The following is a 19,720-nucleotide window of genomic DNA, read 5'->3' as shown; positions in this document are numbered from 1 at the left end:
AGAACATTTTCAGTGAACTCTGAGCAAGGAATGGATGGAAAATCCTATCTTAGTGAGGAGGTGTGGTTGACCCCGTTGCTAGGTATGAGTCATCATTTCAAAAGCTGTGATTGGTTGATCCTACAAGTTTGATGAAAATGAACTTTTGGTGATAATGAGCAAAGGATGTACCCTCAAATCAATAAACATAATTATACACTCTAATCTTATGCAGACTGTAATTGTAAATAATATTTCACATTCAAGAAAATATCTGGAAAATGAATAGTAAGCTGTAGGGGTTATAGCCTAACATTAGAATCTAAAATATGTGAAAACTTAAGCTCATTACACCCTGTTCAAATAATGATTCGTGTCTTATTTGCTCATATTAATATCCTAGCTGGCATATTTTGTACTTTCACTCCCATATGGACCCCATTGAAAACAAGATGGCCTATCTCAAGGGGCTGTCCTTAATGAAGTAGAAATTGCAACGTTACAACTCAGTGTGGTCTTAACGAGGGTAACACGGCTCAGCTTTTATCAATGTCTGTGATTGCTGGCTGGTCTATTTATGAAGGCTTGTTAACAAATATCCTACAAACACATTTTGTGCAGCTGCATAGGGGAACTCCTAAGCCACTAAAAGTCCTCTTCCCTGCTCTTAGCAGATCTCGCCTTAGGAGCCCTTTTAAGCGCTAGGAATCTTGAGGAATAGCTTTTATATTAACTGGGATTTTCGTGTCACTTTTAGGGGAAATTCTAAGAAAACTTCATGACTCTGAGAATTTTCTTAAAATTTGGCCGCTAGGAGCCACTTTTTGCACAAAAATTCTTTAGGGATACGGGCCCTAGCTTTTATCAGATTCCTGCCGCTTTAAGGTTTTTGTGGGGACCAGAGTGACAGAGATACAGGACTTAACTGAATCTGACACCTGGCGTTATGTACAGTCAGGTGACAACCCTGCAGATGCCATAACGAGAGGAGAGTCTCCCTCTGATCTCAACAGAGACAGCATATGGAACCAAGGTCCAGCATTCCTCAGACAACCACCAGGAAGGTGGCCAGAGATGCCACCATTAGCTCACACAAACCAAGACAGTGAGCTAAAAAAGTCTAGCTTCTGTGGACTGTTAACCTCTGCTCTGCCACTGCCAGATCCTCAGCAATTTCACACATTCACAGACTACCTAAAGGCCCTTATACAACCATCCAAGGAGAACTCTCCCCCTATTTTAACTGCAGAGGATTATAAAGAAGCTGAGCTCAATGTACTCCGTCAGATCCAAGCAGACTCATTTCCTGAAGAGGTGTCCCATTTACAATCTGGTAAACCTCTGCCAAGTGGCAGTCGACTGCTCTGCCTAGCCCCTGATCTAGATTCCGAAACACATCTCGTACGTGTTGGCGGTCATCTCCGACAGATCAGTGAACTAGAAGAAGATACCATTCATCCTATTGTCCTTGACCCACATCACCCACTCACCAAGCTGATCATCAAAGATTATGATGATCGTTTGCATCACCCTGGACCGGAGAGGGTATTTGCAGAGCTCAGGAGGAAATACTGGATATTAAAAGGAAGAGCAGCAGTCAGACATCATCAACACCAATGCACTGAATGCCAAAAATGGCGGGCCAAACCACATCCCCCAAGAATGGCTGACCTCCCATCAGCAAGGCTGAGAATTCACCAGCCAGTTTTCTATTCAACTGGGATAGATTGCTTCAGCCCTTATCTCATAAAGTTGGGACGCAGAAATGAGAAACGTTGGGGGATCATTTTCAAGTGTATGACCATCCGTGCAGTGCATATTGATCTCCTCGCACTGGACAGTGATTCATTCCTGATGGCCCTTCGTCGCTTCATTGCTCGGCGAGGGAAACCTTATGAAATCCTTTCAGATCAAGGAACGAATTTCAAAGGTGGGGAAAAAGAACTTCGTGATGCCTTTGCAGCTCTTCAACCTGAGCTACAGGCTCAACTTGCAGGCCAGCAGATTAGGTTCACATTCAATCCACCCAGTGCACCACATTTTGGTGGATGCTGGGAGCGGGAAATTCGATCCTTGCGAAATTCGATTCGAACAGCCCTGCAAGTGGTCCTCGGAGCACAGACAGTCACTGAGGAAGTATTGCGGACTGTTCTCATTGAAATAGAGGGTCTACTGAACGCCAAACCAATTGGCTATACATCTTCAGATATTGCTGACCCAGATCCCGTTACACCCAACATCCTTTCGATGGGGCGGCGAGATGCCTCACTTCCACAAGTGACATACCAGGATTCTGAACTCCTGAGCAGACGGAGATGGAGGCATAGTCAGCTGCTGGCTGATCACTTTTGGAGGCAATTCATCCGTAATTACCTACCTATCCTTCAAACCAGACAGAAATGGATGTCAGAGAAGGACAATCTACGGGTAGATGAAACCGTCATGATCATGGACCAGCAGCTACCTCGCGCACTGTGGCCTGTAGGAAGGATAACACAGGTCTATCCAGGAAAGGATAACCGAGTCAGATCAGCTGAGATCAAGTAAAGGACAAAACTTACCTAAGACCAGTGACCAAAATCATCAGCCTACCCCCTCTGCCTGATTAACATACCAATAACTCACCACTTAGTAAGGCCCTTTTAATTGTTCAAATTCACGTTGTGAATTTGGGGGCGGCTGTAAAAAAGGCCACCCTTTGGAAATGGACTCTCCCAACTCCCCCAGTTAAATTCAGCAGAAATGTTGTCATCTCGAGATTTGAGGATTGTGTGTGTGCGTGCAACTAACTGTAAGTACATTTGTATATTTTATTGCATAATACGTTCGTAAGGGAGTTTGAGGATCGCGGTCGCGGCACTCCGTCTGAAGCCCCGTTCACACCGCCAGCGACACGCAGCGACATGATCCCATTCATTTCAATGGAACGCTGGCGACTTCCGGCGACACGAGCGACAGTGACCGTTGGCGACAGAATGTGGGCGTGTCAAGCGACACGAGACGCGCGACAAAAGTTCAGAAATTTCAACTTTATGCAAATGAGAAGCGATTTTCGCGAGCGACAACCAATAGGAAAGAAGACTTTCAGTGGAGCTCAGCACACGTCACCGTCTCGAGTGCAGGCAAGACAGAGGCGATTTCACTGTTTTATATGATTTGACTGTAACCACATACATGCAGGGCTGCCAACTCTCACGCATTGAGCGTGAGACTCACGCAATTGACACTTTTCACACGCTCTCACGCCACACATCCATTTTCTCAAGCACAGAAAAATTGTGGAGCAAAGAGGTACTTTTAGGCTACGTTTACACGGAAACGATCTGAAGAGAAAACGCAAAAGTGATCACTTTTTATTCTGCGTTTAGACGAGCGTTATGGGGGGGAAATCTGCGTGCATACGGTGACGCAAAAGTGTGCGAAATTCAATGTAGTATGCCCTCCAGGCGGCTAGGTGTCAATGTGAAGCACTGATCGGTGCCTTCACTGTCTAGCAGACTTTTGCGTTTTTACCGTTTAGACGGGAACGCGACGGTGGAGCGTTTTTAAGATTTCCACTCTGGAGGGTGGTTTCACTTTTTTGCGTTTTTAAGCCCCCAAAACACCGTCGCCGTCTAAACGAAAGGCACATCTGCTAAAATATTTTTACGTTTTCACCCGGGATCGTTCTCGTGTAAACAGGGCCTTAATATTAAACTAATTCTCAGCTCTTAGATTCCGTCAATTTTATTACGAAATTCAGACAAAAATACGTTTGGCGCTTGTAAATGTGACGTGACAGACAGATCGCTGAGCGCCTCAGTTCAAGTGCACGTGAACCGATCATCTGTTACTTTTTTTTTTAAAGATGCAGTACAACTTACCGAAAGTATACATAATATCGACCAATTAGTGTTTTTCAACCACGGAAAGAGGTCAATATAACAGCAGGAGAACAATTATGTCACATAACGTTACATTTACCTCAGGAAAGCCATTTAACGACCATAGCATGTTAATTGAATAGAAAAAATAGCTAGAGAGGAGATTTTGCTGAGCACTATATTATATATTTATTATATTTTTACTTATGTCATTAAATAATTGTTATTATAACAAAAACTGCATTATATTTAATTTAATGTTATTTTTTAATAATACCAGCAGATTGGGCCCTCTATTTTTACAGCATTAGGTGAGATTATTTTTTTTAATAAAATTTTAAATAAACATGTATCCAAATTAGTCAGTATTGAAGAATGGAATTGAAATCTTGAAATTTTTGTCAAGCAATAATAAAAACTGTATCCTATATCAGTCATTGTACAATGTAAACATTTTAACATGTTGTCACTAAACTTCATAAAATTCTATTTAGTTACCAAATGTTTTGACAATTACACTTTGTTATTTGTTTTTACATACCCCCTCGCCCCCTCGCCAAAAAAAAAAAAAATCTCACTCCAAGCTAAACTCAAAAGTTGGCAGCCCTGTACATGGATATAATAAAATGATGCATGGAAAATAAACTGTCGACAATCTCAGTGAGTTTAATTCACACATTTATTTCGAGTGTTGTAATTTTATGATGCAAGTTTAAGTTTAGCACTGCTGCAGTTCATTTTACAGTTTCCCCTGTATTATGTTGACTATTATGGACAAGAAAATTGATTATGTGTCAAATTCGAATGACGTTTTAGTAATTTAAGACGTATGAGTTAATCTGTTGATTGATCGATCGTTAATCCAGCATTAGGTGAGATTTTTTTCCTTGAGAAAAATTAACATGTATTGATATTGAATCAATATCAGAATCAAATCACAAGATTAGAATTGAAATCGTGAAATTTGTGTCAAGCAATAATAAAAACAGTATAGTCTACCAGTCATTGTACCATGTAAACATTGTAACATTTTGTCACTAAATTCAGTTTAATTAACAAATTGACAATCATAATACACTTATTGTGATGCAAGGCTTTTTTTACATCCTGTTTTGACCTCATTCATTATGCTGATGTCTTCAGATCCATAAATTGCAACATTAAGCTAATTTTATTGTCAACAGACTTGATCAAACGACACGATCAGCTATTGTGACATCTACAAGATATAGGTAAGATTCTTAACAGCGTTTATTTCATTCATCTGTGATAAACCATGTTTCACATAAAACAAAAACTAAGACAATAAACCAAAAATGTTGTCTTGTTGGTGTTTTATTTAGTGGTTCTTGCAAATTTGTACAATTTTATTTCTATTTATTCTTTCACTTTTATTCTTACATTGTTTACATTTGGTATTTTTTCACTCTTCCCACACTGATTGCAAGTTAAACATTTCTTGTCTTTTCTTTTCAGTAAATAAATACTTTGTCTGTGAGTGAGTTTTAGCTCCAGTTTTGACATGATGTTTCTTCTCCTCTTCACTCTCCTCATCCAGTGTTTTTTTATTTTAATCTCCTTATATGTTTTCCCCTGTCTCAAATCAAGCCGTTCGACCGTGTGACGTCACACAGTCGGACGCCCCTCCCACGATTGTTAATGAGCAAAGACTGAGCTTCTCGTCCTCCCTGCCAATCCGTCTCTACAGCACGACCTCACTATCCAGATAGATTCATCATCAATCACCCCATCAAGGTCGGTCAGAAATCTTGGAGTAACGTTTGATGACCAGCTGACCTTCACAGATCACATTTCAAAGACAGCTCGATCATGCAGGTTTGCACTGCACAACATCAGGAAGATCAGGCCTTTCCTAACTGAGCATGCAACACAACTTCTCGTCCAGGCCCTGGTCATTTCTAGGCTTGACTACTGTAATGCTCTTCTGGCCGGACTTCCAGCATGTGCAACCAAACCCCTACAGATGATCCAGAATGCTGCAGCTCGTCTTGTCTTCAACGAGCCCAAGAGGGCCCACGTCACTCCTCTGTTCATCTCTCTGCACTGGCTACCTCTCGCTGCTCGCATCAAGTTCAAGGCATTGACGCTTGCTTACAGATCTATCACAGGCTCAGCTCCCTCCTACTTTCACTCACTCCTACGAGTCTACATCCCTACCAGATGCCTACGATCGGTCAACGAGCGACGGCTCGTGGTTCCATCACAGAGAGCCACAAAATCACTTTCCAGAACATTCTCATTCACAGTTCCATGCTGGTGGAACGCTCTCCCCACCCTCATCCGGAATGCAGAATCCCTGACAACATTCAAAAGACAGCTGAAAACCTATCTATTCCGTGAGCACTTAACCTCATAAAAAAAAAAAAAAAAAAAAAAAAAAAAAAAAAATTCTTTCCCTTTGAAACATCACTTATCAGGCTTATGCTACTCTGAAAAATGCCTGAACTTCGTATTTTGAGCACTTCTTGCGTTGTTGTTGTTTTTGCCTCTTCATGATGACTCGCTTAATCTAGTCCTAATTTGTAAGTCGCTTTGGATAAAAGCGTCTGCTAAGTGACTAAATGTAAATGTAAATGTAAAAAACACGAGAGGATCCACACTGGAGAGAAACCATATCACTGCACTGCATGTGGGAAGAGCTTCACTAAATCATCTTCTCTACTCAGTCACACAAAGAACTGTCTGAGAGTGAGTGAGTGAGTGAGTGAGTGAGAGTGAGAGTGTGTGAGTGTGTGAGTGTGTTTGTGTGTGTGTGGAGTGAGTGAGTGTGTGTGTGTGGAGTGAGTGAGTGTGTGTGTGGTGTTGAACCAGTGATTGGAGCTCAGTGCAAGGTGTTAACAGGCCTGCAGGCACAACTGGCAGACAAAGAATGCTAGCTCTACTAAGAGCTCAAATGAAAGTATCTACCGATCTATAGATTGCAAGTCAGTCTTGTGCTGTGTCTTCCTCTTCTTCTGTAAATTCATCCTCCTCGTCTTCCTCCTCCTCACTGCTGTCTTCGTTTGTATGGTCATCTTCTGTGTAATGGAAATAGTCATTGTCAAGTTGATCCCTGAAGATCAAGGTGTACTGTCTCTTGACTTCTTGCAGGTGATGTGTAATGTGATGTAGTCTGCTACGCAGGGCACATCTTAGGCCTCTGCTTCCCTCCTTGGACAGCGTCTGTGAACAGCCTTACAAGAGATCGCAGAATATATTTTATTTGAAAAATAAAAATGACATGACAAAGCACTGGTATGCAGTTTACCATCATTCATGAATTCAGTGTGAGGGGGAAATGTTATTTGACTACTTACTTAAATGGCTTCCGGTGTCAATGACAGTTTGCAACTCCTCAACTTTTCTCTGCAAGTTACGGCACTGCTGCGTCATCTCACAAAGGAGGATGTCTTTTTCTTCCTCCAGTCTACTCACAAGCATCAGCTGGTCAAACATCTTTCTTTTGACATCTAATCCAATCCCAGCTGTAGACAAAACATAAAAATGGAAACAAGTAACAGTTTACGCTGATTACAAACTGATCCCTTCTCTTGTAATCATAATGCAACTTCAAACCGCTGTCAATGTAAGAGTAATCTTTAAGAGTTCAACTGTGTTTAAGGGGGAAAAAAATTGTCAGGTCTGACCATTTGGTTCTTCCTCCCAGGGCCAGATGTAGCCTCCTCTTCCACTGGTTGCCTCCTCAGGGTCAATTTTCTGGTCCGATGAACTGTTGTACAGTGAGATGGCTTCTGTCAGGTCAGGGTTCCCACTCTAAACCAAATGTCAAATTCCCTGACTTTTCCCTGACTTTCATTGACTAAAAAGATGAATTTCCATGACCTATAATGAACGGCAAAACAGGCTGCTGTTCTGCGGAGCACCGAGCTGTTTTGTTTTGTAGAAAGCCTTTCTTTAAAGTGAATTTCGTTTTGTATAAATTGTATTTTAATTTTAATACATTTTTCATCAACCAATTGCCTGTATTTAATAAATGAGAAGCAAATATATAGCAGACAATATAATCATGGAGGCGCGCCGTGGTCACTTGCATTGCACGTCAACTGGAGCACATCTCATCATAAATTAACCAAAACTCGGTGTATGCCTCACATACATGAGAAATACATCTGAAGATAGCTTGGAATGTCTTTAAACGAAACAATTCAAAACGAAAAGAAATAGGCTACTCTCTGATTATGTAATCCATGATGTGGGATCTGATATTCATTTAGCCTATGTGATATTCATGCTTTTTTTCTTACAGTAAAGCACAGTCCACAAACAACCTCCCTATAATAAGTCAAATCTCTGGAGGCATGCTCCAAGCACACTCTCATTTCATCCCTTTTCCCACATTTGTAGTAATGACACTATAACCAAACCGGAAATTGTAACGCGTGCGCACGCAAAACTTTCTCGTGCGCACGCAAAAGTTTCTCGTGTGCATGTGAAAGTCCGTATTATTATTTTTTTGCAAAGGTCCCCTCAGGGGTTCCGTAGAAAGATGTGTGAAACAGCGCGATAAAAAAATCGGTATAGAAAAATTACATTTTGATAAATGGAAACTAAAATTTAAAGCAACAAACTAAATTCCCTGATATTCCATGACTTGGACAAAAAATATATAAAATTCCCTGACTTTCAATGTCTGGAATAGACCTTTTAAAATTCCATGACATTCCAGAAATTCCATGACCCGTGGGAGCCCTGTCAGGTTGTCTTTAAGTGTGGATATCCGCCGTCTTTCCCTAAGTTTTTGGGTACTATTGCCTGCAACAAGAGTGTGCAAGAAAACATATCCATAACGATCACGTCAACCTTATTGATATGAAAATCTTCTTCACTGACATGATGTGGAGGAGACAGGGGAATCCTCAAATGGTGTAGGTCATTTTGGAGCTAACATTACACAGACCGTTACGAGAATGTAGATCTTTCCTCCTCTGCTGCAAACTGAGAAACTCGATTTTGCTCTGCTGTTTCTCCAGGCTTCCTTTACCTTTGCCTAAGATGGAAAATTATGTTCTTCTTGTTACCCTGAACATGCCCCTGAAAAGGCCCTTTAATCATCTGCTTTCATCACCTATAGTTGCGTTAGCATCTAACTCATTTGCATATTGTATGCGCATTCATGAAAATGTGGCTTACGAACACGTGCATCTGCTTGCTTTTCCATCCATGTGTTATGTGCATTAAGAATTACTTTTTCTTAAAGACGTTTACCCAGCTGTACCATTAAAACATGAGGTGTCACAATACAACAAATGTGAATGTATGCAAATAAACTATTTACATCAACTTAATTCCCATCATACCTTATGCGCATCAAGAGTTAATTCACCCCCCTCTAGCGAATCAATTATCAATGCGCATTAGAAATTATTATGTGCATTTCACGGGTTTCCAACCGGGATTTCTTATTTGAATAGTTCCAATGCGCATTAAAAGGTTGGATGGAAAAGCAACTATTGACTGGTTATCAGCATTGTTGTCGTACCTCTTAGTGCCCACTCTTTCACATCTGTCACCCACTGGTCTTGTGTTTCTGGTGTGCAGTTCAGCTGTGCCATCAGTTCATTGAGTTTTTGTTCCTCTATCTGTTTTTTCTGTACCACAGCAATCCACAAAAAATAACAATAAATAACCAAAAAGACACTACATGAACATAATGCAACATATTCTGACTAGAACGTTATTTCGGTTAGGATTTTTGTGTAGACCTGTGATATTGTTGGTTGAGTGTGATGTGCAAGGTTTCTGTTTTCCTCTGGTTCCACCCAAGCACGTGTATAGTGATTATTTCCATCCTGGCTGTAAAGCAATTCAAACACATATTTACACAACAACTAATACTAATTACAATGCTATTTCTTGGACATGAGGTACAGCTATTGTTTGGCCAAACTTGTGTACAGTAGATCCCTAGTAGGCTACCTGTGGGTGATGGTCTGTAGGACTGTGAATAATGAAACCATGGAGAATAATGAACTGATTGTGTGATGTTTTTTGGGCTGTGATCAAGTGTAAGCTACTGAAACAGCAGATATTGGGTGTACAGATGGAGGGTTCCACTGTTAGTTTTTTCATGTTCTACACGATAATACTTACCAGCTTTTGTCATGTACTTGGTAGTCAAAGCCACCTTGGAGAGGAAGCTATTTACTTGTTCCACCTATGAAAATTGAAAGAGCGCAACACTGGTATAAACTCAAAACCTATTGTATCCATTAGTATTATTTGATTCATTACACATGCAGTATATATATCAGAGACCATTGTACCTCTTCACCAAGGGTATCACCCGCTCCAGTTTGGTATTTCCCACTCCATTTTATCTGCAACATGTTGTGAAAATGAAACACAATTATGCAGATGGTGAAATGGAAATGTCTGTGTAATATATGGGTGTTGCTTACTTCACACTTTGCAGAGTGAGCTTTGGCGTGGAGCACCAAAAGTAGCATCTTCATGTTGAGGAGCCGCCCAAACTCCCTAAACTGGCCCGCCACCCACTGCAGATAGGGCCAGTATCTACACATCTGATCAGTGCAAAAAAAATATACGCTATGGCGGCTTGCCAGGTCCTGCTGTAGATAAAGTGGGTAGGCGAATACTTCGCCGTGGTACATATTGAGTCCCCTCAAGAAAAAGCCATGCCGGCACACAGCGATCTCCATGCCTTCCTCATCTAGGCGATCACTAGCTTTTTTTGACACTTCCTTTGTTGAGTTGCCACAGGTGGCTCTTCCAGGTGTCTAAAACACAATTACACAAACAAAGGAAACAGACATCTTGCAATATATGCAGACATACATTTAATAGACAAAATATTACACCTATTGACATGTTCGTTATTGCAAATATCCTCACATGCTATCTACTCAGTGCATTTTATCTGCATTTGTTGAAGTTAAAACTGAACATTAGAATGGAGAAGAAAGTTAGTGTAATTGACTTTGGACAGAATTGGCTTTCTGCAGTAAAATTCAAGAAGTACAATCATAATTGTACATAACCAGCAAGAAAGCCTGAATACATAATGCTTTAAATCAATGTTTAGGCTGCTGATGGTGGCGTGAGGCTGTTTTAACAGCACACTTTTCCCTCTGATAATATCTAGAATTCCACAGCCTTGTTCATAACTCCATGACCCCTATGTACCCAAACATTAAATGGGTACTATCAGCAGGAAAACATGGCATGCTACAAAGCTTGAGCCATCTCAAACTGACAAAAGAACCTGAGATGTGGCGGACATTAAGGAGGTGCAGCTGGCACAACCGGAAGCACCTGTGTGTTGTGGTAATAATAATATAGACTAAAGTGAAAATTGAAGACAAAAGTGATATGATAATAGTTTGGCTGGCGAATGTGTAGATTTCATTCAGTCTTACCACTCTCATGCCATCATTGTCAGGAGCAAAGAAGAGACCTTCATAGAAGGACTTATCACCAGTTCTAAAATGAAAGAAAAAAAAAAGAAAAAGAAAAAAAAGAGTTGAATACAATGAATAAAAGAACATTTAGTTTGGGTATATCTCTAACTTTATATTCCCTTTCATAGTCATACTTTTTTGCATTGATGTGCAGTATGGGACTATACAAACTCTTTTGATTTGTTGAAGCGATAAGCCTTCCAATTTCCATCTGCCGACACAGCCACCATGTTCGGAGTGCAAGCTGGAAACTGCATTATGTCATCCTTTCTCAAATATTTGTCGAGCTCCGATATTGAATATTTATACTGACGAAAACTTAGGTGAAATGTATCTCGGCAGATTTTACCAATCTGTAAGAGATGCAAAGGGGGTAAAAAGTTGCATTTTTGACTTACACATATCAAACCATCTGTCTAAAGACAGGCAAAATGTCCTATATATTGGCCTCAAATGCATGGTGACTGATGCCAGTGTGTATTCAAAATGAAGAAAAATTTGCATTTGTGAAGAGACACTAAACTGAGCATGATTACTCCTATAACTAATTTAGCTCCACAGTGAGTGCTCCATTAAGGCTTTATAACCTCCTCCTTCAACAGGACGTTACTGTACAAGCAGAAAAGAAGCCCTCACTGAGAGTAGCCATTCCTAAGGAGGTCCCTGCAGTCAGCAGGTCTAACACCCTCCCTCTCCCATTAGCAAAAGTTAGTAGTTTGCAAGACTGAATGTAGTGTTGGTACTTTACCCTTTCATGATGTTTTGAGTTTGTCTCTATCTTCACAAATGCATGACGAGACATACTCGGTGCATCCAACTTCATCTGTTCATACGTTTTGAAAACATTTACATGATAGACTGTCTGGAACTTAATAGTGGATACGGGCCACAAGACAGTCGAGGCAGCGTATCACAGCCTCCTCACTGCAGTGACCACAGGGCTTCTGGACATTGGCAGCAGACAATACAGCCTCAACCAGCTTTGGCCGGGCAGTGTCCCACCTCTCATGTGTTACAGTCTGGCGGAGACCCCACTTTCCTTCTGGATCCTCCTGGGGAGACATGGCAGGCTCTGGCAGCCCAGAGAGGATATCTTGTAATGCTGCCAGAAAACAGTAAAAAATTGTGACAAAATATTTCAATCAATGCATCAGTAAATGAAATATTGGATAGTGGAATACTGAATGGCATTTTACCTGCAACTATATTCCCAGAGTCCATTGGAACTACACCAGCTGCAACACAGAGAAATATGGAATCGCTGGAAAGGATAGCAATGTCACCAAAATCACAGGATACAATCACATTACTTCAATACAATACACAATATCATTCTCAATTGAAACTGTGAATTGAAATGCCGTCTGGTGTTAGCGAGACAAGCAATCACTGGCAGTACATACATTTTACATCCACGGAGGCTCCTTAACATTAAATATAACCAACTTCATGCCAAAATAGCTAACAAACCTTCTTGATCTATGAATAGAGGTTTCCCCTTAGCATTTCGCTTGTGGCCACGCTGGCAAGGCCGTACTGCATGTGGCTCAGTAGGGGTCTGGGTAGAGTACGAAGTAGCTCTTTCAATATAGATGTCCCCAAGGACCATTGCAGATTCCAAAAGCTCTTTATTACAGTGGCCTGCCATTTATATAGACAGACCAACAGACAGAGTGACAGACAGACACAGACTGTGTGTGTGTGTGTGTGAGTGTGTGAGTGTGTGTGTGTGTGGGTGGGTGGGTGTGTCAGAGAGAAAGAGAGAGAAAAAACGAGGGAGAGAGAGGTGACGGAGGGTAAGAGAGTGAGGACAAAACTTGGGAAAAGAGAAACTGAAGAAGTTGGGAGAGGTTGAGAATGGAACAGAGTAAAAAAAAGAAGAGAGAGAAGAATGGCTCTTAAAATAGCCGTTGGTGACGCTTTTAAAGAGGACGACTGTAAGGTTGGATGAGGTAGGTGTGATTGGGAGTTGAAGGAGATTGGAATGCTGCAAAGTAAAGGAAGGTTGAATTAGACAAAAAAATGGTCACAGATACTAAATACACCTTAGCCCTTGTGTAGTAGGCTACACCTGTTCAGATGATGACGTACTGGAGTGAACACTAAACATGGAAGAAAGGCAATTTCATTGAAATTATATGGTCATAATTTGACATACTATACATGACAAAATTCAAGTTGATGAAGATGTTAAAAAGTGTAAAGGGGGCATTAACAATTCACCAACTTCATCACGTTTGTATGTATTCGTTTAATATTCATTTTTAAAAACTTTAAAACATGTTGATGGTACATCAATGTAAATTACACGAACCACTTGAACACAGACTGCAAATTCACAGGATATATTGGGTCATTTTAGGCTGGGTTCAGAGTCTACAATCGACCAATTAAAAATGATTTAAACGATAAGGTGATTAACAAATATAAAACAGCAAGTGTGAATACCAGAAGGCACATCAAAATATATGTGTTTTTTATGTTGTACTGGGTTATATAGCGTAAACTTTAATCTTCGTATGAAATAACTAACTTAATGTAAAATAAAATGTAAAATTTGTAAATGCGATTTGTAAGTCCGATGATGGCAGACAGAACTGCAAAATAAGCAATCCAACAGCACATTATACAATGTAAACAGACACGTTATCTTGCGGTGGCCTTTATGAAATGAGCAGTGATGAAAATTATTATAGTCTATCATGTTATGATCGGATGAGCAGCGTAGCTAGCTAGCGCTTAATCATTAGCTAAAACAACGCAGTGGGTGCTGTATATGGGTCAAATGTGCCTAAGACTTGCAGTTTTTATATATATATATATATATATATATATATATATATATATATATATATATATATATATATATATCTTTGTTTTTTCTCTTTTCGGAGGTAATCTTAACACTTTTGTTGTCTAGGGGTTGTAAAAGATGAAAACTCACTTTTTTTTGAGGCAGAGCGTATCATCCCCCATACGCTAGTCCACCAATCAAGACGGGCCGCAAAAACTCTGACCATCGTATATAGTTGAATTGTCACTCACTTATAATAAAACTAAAACATGTCACTGTTTCAAAGTCTGAATGTATGACAAGATAGGGTACGTAAATGCAAAACTGCAACTTTTCTGCAGCTGACTGACTTGAATTATGATGGCGTCGAAGCGAACAGATCCTTTGAATGCTGCTATGCGAAAGGCTAAACAAGCGCGTAAAGAAGCACAGCTTGTGATTTATGCGAATTGTCATATATTTTGGAGTGATTGTGATATGCTCTAAAAATAAACTTTTTCTATTGATTGGCTTCATTCATACATATTTTGCTGGTTTCTTATGAGTTTGAGACTGTTTAACACTTTGAATTTGCACATAAATAATAAAATACAAATTGTGTCAGTAGCGGACTTGCAAAATACTACAGTAAAATACTAAAGTAAAAGAAAAGAAAAGAAGTTTGTATTCAAAGTCAAAGAGCAAACAAACTAGAGCAAAGTACCTCAACTGTCTGTATCTAAGAAATATAGGAAAAACTAAAACCACTCATGCAAAAATCAAATACAATTGGTGGCCTTAGTTAAGATGAAATTTGAAACATAGGTCTTAAATAGCTCAAGCTGTGAGGTAGCTCTGCATAAAGATGTATATGTACAGCTGGCTAATCAAAGGTCTGTAATGTCTGCATAAAAGGTTTGAACTTTTTGAGGAAGACACTCTTGGCATTTCTTGAGGATCTTGCTTTACTCTCGAGCAAGAACGCGTCTTTAGAGAGCATGCTGAAAGTGACGAAAAGGGCGTGTGGAAAGCCCTTATATGGGCATGGTGTGGGTGTGTTTTATGTAAATTAACCTCTCATTTAGAATACTCAGAATTCATCAACTTTAGAACTAGGTAAAGAACAAATTCATAGTTTGTGAATTAGGCGTTAAGTTTTTGTGAGAAGTTCATATGTGCACATAAATATGAATAGTGTATGCAGTTATTAGTGAATGAAAAGTTTCATTCTTGTAGCCTATACAATTTTGCCTCATGATTTAAATTATTTCATTATGCTTAATTATGAGTCTAAAATGTTATTTTTTAATAATTCATATGTATCTCTTATGTATGTGTGTACGTGTGTGTAAGTGTGTGTATCATGTATATGTATATATATATATATATATATATATATATATATATATGTATATGTATATATATATATGTATATATATATATATATGTGCTCAAACAAATACATATGAAATGCACAACGACACACGCACGCAAATGCTCTCCGCGCACATACTCATATGAGACACGAGCACACACACACACACACTACCCTAAATATGTGGAAAAGTTGATCAAAAGTGTGCCTACATTTCTCCAGGCTCAATGCAAACAAAAATGTATCATAGTTTCCAAAAATATTAAGCAGCAAACCGTTTTCATATTTCTGAAGGATCATGTGACACTGAAGTAATGATTTTGAAAATTCAGCTTTGACATCACAGGAATAAATTACATTTTGAAATATATTCAAATAAGATTTTAAATTGTAATACTATTTCACACTGTTACAAGTTTTACTGTATTTTTGATCAAACAAATTCAGCTTTGGTGAGCATGAGCTCTTTATAAAAAAAATAAAAATAAAAAAATGTGTTCCTTTGTGCACTGGCTAAGGAGCATGAGTCAAACTGAAAAAATAAAACCAAAGTTTTTCTGAGGTAATGTGTTATGTAATCTTGTTAAAATGGATTTCATAAAATTGGTATAGAAAAAAGTATCGTTAGGAACCGGTATCGAAACTGAGGTATCGAAATTGGCACCGGATCGAAAGATTTTGAACAATACCCAGCCCAAATGGCAGTGCAGAGTACCCGGCCGCTCGGAGCTGTGGCCGTAAGGTCTCCGGTGCCTGTCGAGGCGGCAATCCCCAAACCCGGTGGTGCACACCGGAAGTAAGGGATGCTGTCAAGCTGAAGAAGGAGTCCTATCGGGACTGGATGGCTTGTGGGACCCCTGAGCAGTGGCGGAACTAGAGTTTTATACATGGGGTGGCCAGGGGGTGGCCACTGCTACTTTCGGGGGTACACAGTACACACACACACACACACACAGTGGAAAAGCTTATGGAAGGAATTGGGTCACTCTGTTTGTGTCTATAAGTGTTGAACATCCAAAATATTTGCAGAAAACAAAGCTTAAGCACCAAGGAGATAAGATACCGTAGCATGTGTCTGTTATGTACTGCTGCGTTTATTTACAAAAAAACTCACATTTACAAAAAAAAAACTGTTTTTTTAATTGTACTTGAAAAATGTAAACAATTGTATTGCCCATCAATATAAAATCTTATCCTAGGAAGATTTAATACAACATAATTCTTTCTTTATAATAATTTATAATTATTTTTTCTAAATATAATTATTTTTTTGTGTTCATTTTTGGGTGAACTATCCTTTTAATCTGGCAAAATCATCTCAACTTAAATTCCTGAATTGGGTATGTGATTGACTGCCTGTGTCTGGTAGATGCTCTGACCTGTTGCTGGTCCTGAAGTCTGACCACACTGACTCTGACTAGCCAGTGGTGATGCAAGGGCTGGGGTCTGTTTGCACCTGATCTGCCTGTTAGTCATTTTAAGCCAAAATGGGGGTCAACCTTGAACAAATTGCAACAGAAGCAAACTCAACAGAAGCAAGAGATTGGGTTTGGGACTGGGTCTGTGGGACTGTTTCTGGGGGACGAGTCTGAGGGAAGAACAGGAGACAATGGTAAGGAGAATGCAAAGGACAAAAGGTAAAATAAAAAGTGAATCCCCAGAAACAGTTTTCGAAACTTTCCCCTAATGGGATTCTTCTAGACTTTTTTTCCTTACTCAGGACATATTGAGGATACAAAATTATTTGAGTTTGCTTCTGTTGCAATTTGTTCAACCTTTTTTCATAAAATGACTGGACTATGTTTGTGCTTATTTAAAAAGTACTCTGATATCTCTCCCTTTCTTTTCATGTTTAATTGACCCTGTTCAAAAATATGACAAATTTAAAATATGATTCCAATCATATTTATATTCTAATCATCATCCAATTACCAACATTTTTATCTTAACTCTTTCTCGCAGTAGCCTATAAAAAAAATGGTGTTTTTGGTAATTTTCACAATTTCATGGCACCCCAGAACATTTTGTTGTATGAATATCTCAACATACCAAAAGAATGAACAGACAAAAAATTGTTTTATTCTAGCTTTGTGCGTCTTTTTTTATCAACACTTGAATGTTGGCAAGTTTCATAAAAAGCAACATGAGCAAAAAGCTGAGAAAATCGCATTTTTATCAAAGACTACATCTAGATCAGATTCATAATGATGATCAAAACACAGTAGATCGAGTCCATCAACACCCTACACCCATAAAGCTTCATAGTCCTATAGTGATCGCATTATGATATCACTTGTTTCTGCTCTTCTTTGCCTGCGTTTTGATCTCCTATCCTCACATTAGCTAGAACATTTGTATACTGTAACGTACACACGGCAAGGTACTGCATATGCGTGTATTAGGCCTAATGTAGGCTATTCGGAGCAAACCACCCTGATGCTAAACCTTAAAAACTTACTTCAAATATGATGTTTTCTTATTCGGTGAAGTTCGGTATCTTGCAACCATCTCTCGTCCTCTGCTCGTCCGTTTGAAAACTGCGCGCGCGACGCGATGCCGGCGAACGTAATTTTTTTTTTTTTAAATCAGCATCAGCAACTGCCAGTAGCAAATAAAATTTTGGGGTGGCACCCGGGGTGGCCAATCGCATGTCAGGGGTGTCCAGTGCCACCCCGGACCCCCCTCTGGCTCCGCCACTGCCCCTGAGGCAGCTGACGGGTACCGGCAGGCCAAGCGGACTGCACCCCGGGTGGTTGTGGAAGCAAAAAATCAGGCCTGTGAGGAGTTTGGTGAGGCCATTGAAAAGGACTATCGGCTGGCCTCAAAGAGATTCTAGCAAACCGTCCGGCGCCTCAGGAGGGGGAAGCAGTCTCCTAGCAACACCGTTTACAGTGGACACCTCATCTAGGGATATCGTCGGACAGTGGAAGGAATACTTCGAGGATGTCTTCAATCTGACCGATACATCCGACACACACCCGTCAGAGGGGGACTCGTCCATCACCCAAGCTGAAGTCACATAGGTAATTAAGAAGCTCCTTGTTGACAAGGCACCGGGGGTAGATGAGATCCGCCCTGGGTACCTCAAGTCTCTGGATGTTGTGGGGCTGTCTTGGCTGACACGCCTCTGCAGCATCACGTGGCCGGTCAGGGAAAGTACCTCTGGACTGGCAGACCGGGGTGGTTTTCCCTCTTTTCAAGAAAGGGAACCGAAGGGTGTGTTCCAACTACAGGGGGAATCACACTTCTCAGCCTCCTCGTGAAAGTCTATTCCAGGATACTGTAGAGGAGAATTTGGCCGATTCAGGAGGAACCGTGTGGTTTTCGTCCCGGTTGTGGAACACTGGGCCAGCTGTTTACCCTCTGCAGGGTGCTGGAGAGTTCATGGGAGTTTGCCAAACCAATCCACATGTGCTTTGTGGATTTGGAGAAGGCATTCGACTGTGTCCCTCGTTGTGCCCCCCAGCATTGATAATAATAATAAATGTTTCTTGAGCATCAAATTTTCATATTAGAATGATTTCTGAAGGAAATGTCATGTGACACTGAAGACTGTCATGTGGAGTCAATAATCATGTGACTCACTGAAGAGAGTAATTATGCTGAAAACACATAATTTACATTTGTTCAAAGGAACAAATTACATTTTACAATATATTCAAATAGAAAACACTTATTTTAAATTGTATTAATATTTCACTTTATTACTGATTTTACTGTATTTTTTTATTGAAATGTAGTGTATATGTAGTGTAATTGTGAAATGTCTGAGAGTGCAGTAGATACATTAGAAGTCTTACTGTGAAAATACTGTGAAAGAAATGCAATTACTAACCTGGAAAAATCCTATACAAAAAAAATTAACTGTGTTGTGATACAACCTCAAGAGACATTTAGAATCTGTTGATGTTTATATTTATAAATTTGGTGCCCTGGATATTGACATGTTGTCATTTATTTTTCATTAATATTTAAACAGTAGGCTATAGAAGTGTTTTGCATATTCATGAACACGAATGTGACAGATTGTTTAGTTATAATGATGTACTGGGCAAAGTATTACATGACTGAGAGTAATCAATATGAAATATATAAGCAGAGATAAGTGATATCTCCATATAGACTAAGTTTGTAACTCCTAAATTGTAAATGTTAGACAGATGCTGCTCTGATTGAAGCCAGTGAGACTTCAGCAGTGAGACTTCAGGCCCAGAGAGAAGGAAATGAATAGTGGAATAAAGTCGTTATTTTTGTTTGTTTGTGCGCACAAAAAGTATTCTCGTCGCTTGAT

At 39.8% G+C, this 19,720-nt stretch overlaps 1 protein-coding gene across 1 annotated transcript in view; it reads right to left on the bottom strand.

Annotated features, from left to right (window-relative positions):
* Positions 1 to 11,544: 11,544 nt before the first annotated feature.
* LOC311081001 (uncharacterized protein) overlaps positions 11,545 to 19,720 on the bottom strand; it is a gene marked incomplete at its 5' end in the record, with an annotated part of 116,805 nt that continues 108,629 nt past the window's right edge. Inside the window, 3 exons of the mRNA XM_084111335.1 lie at positions 11,545 to 11,634; positions 12,030 to 12,383; positions 12,478 to 12,516. Coding sequence (XP_083967461.1) covers positions 12,151 to 12,383; positions 12,478 to 12,516 — 272 coding nt within the window. The 3' untranslated portion in view covers positions 11,545 to 11,634; positions 12,030 to 12,150. The remainder of the gene's footprint in view (positions 11,635 to 12,029; positions 12,384 to 12,477; positions 12,517 to 19,720) is intronic.

Source organism: Abramis brama, assembly GCF_963993115.1.
Source record: "Abramis brama genome assembly, chromosome: 1".
NCBI lineage: Eukaryota > Metazoa > Chordata > Actinopteri > Cypriniformes > Leuciscidae > Abramis > Abramis brama.
Note: the sequence above shows the minus strand (reverse complement) of the source record. Positions and strands in the feature narration are given on the sequence as shown.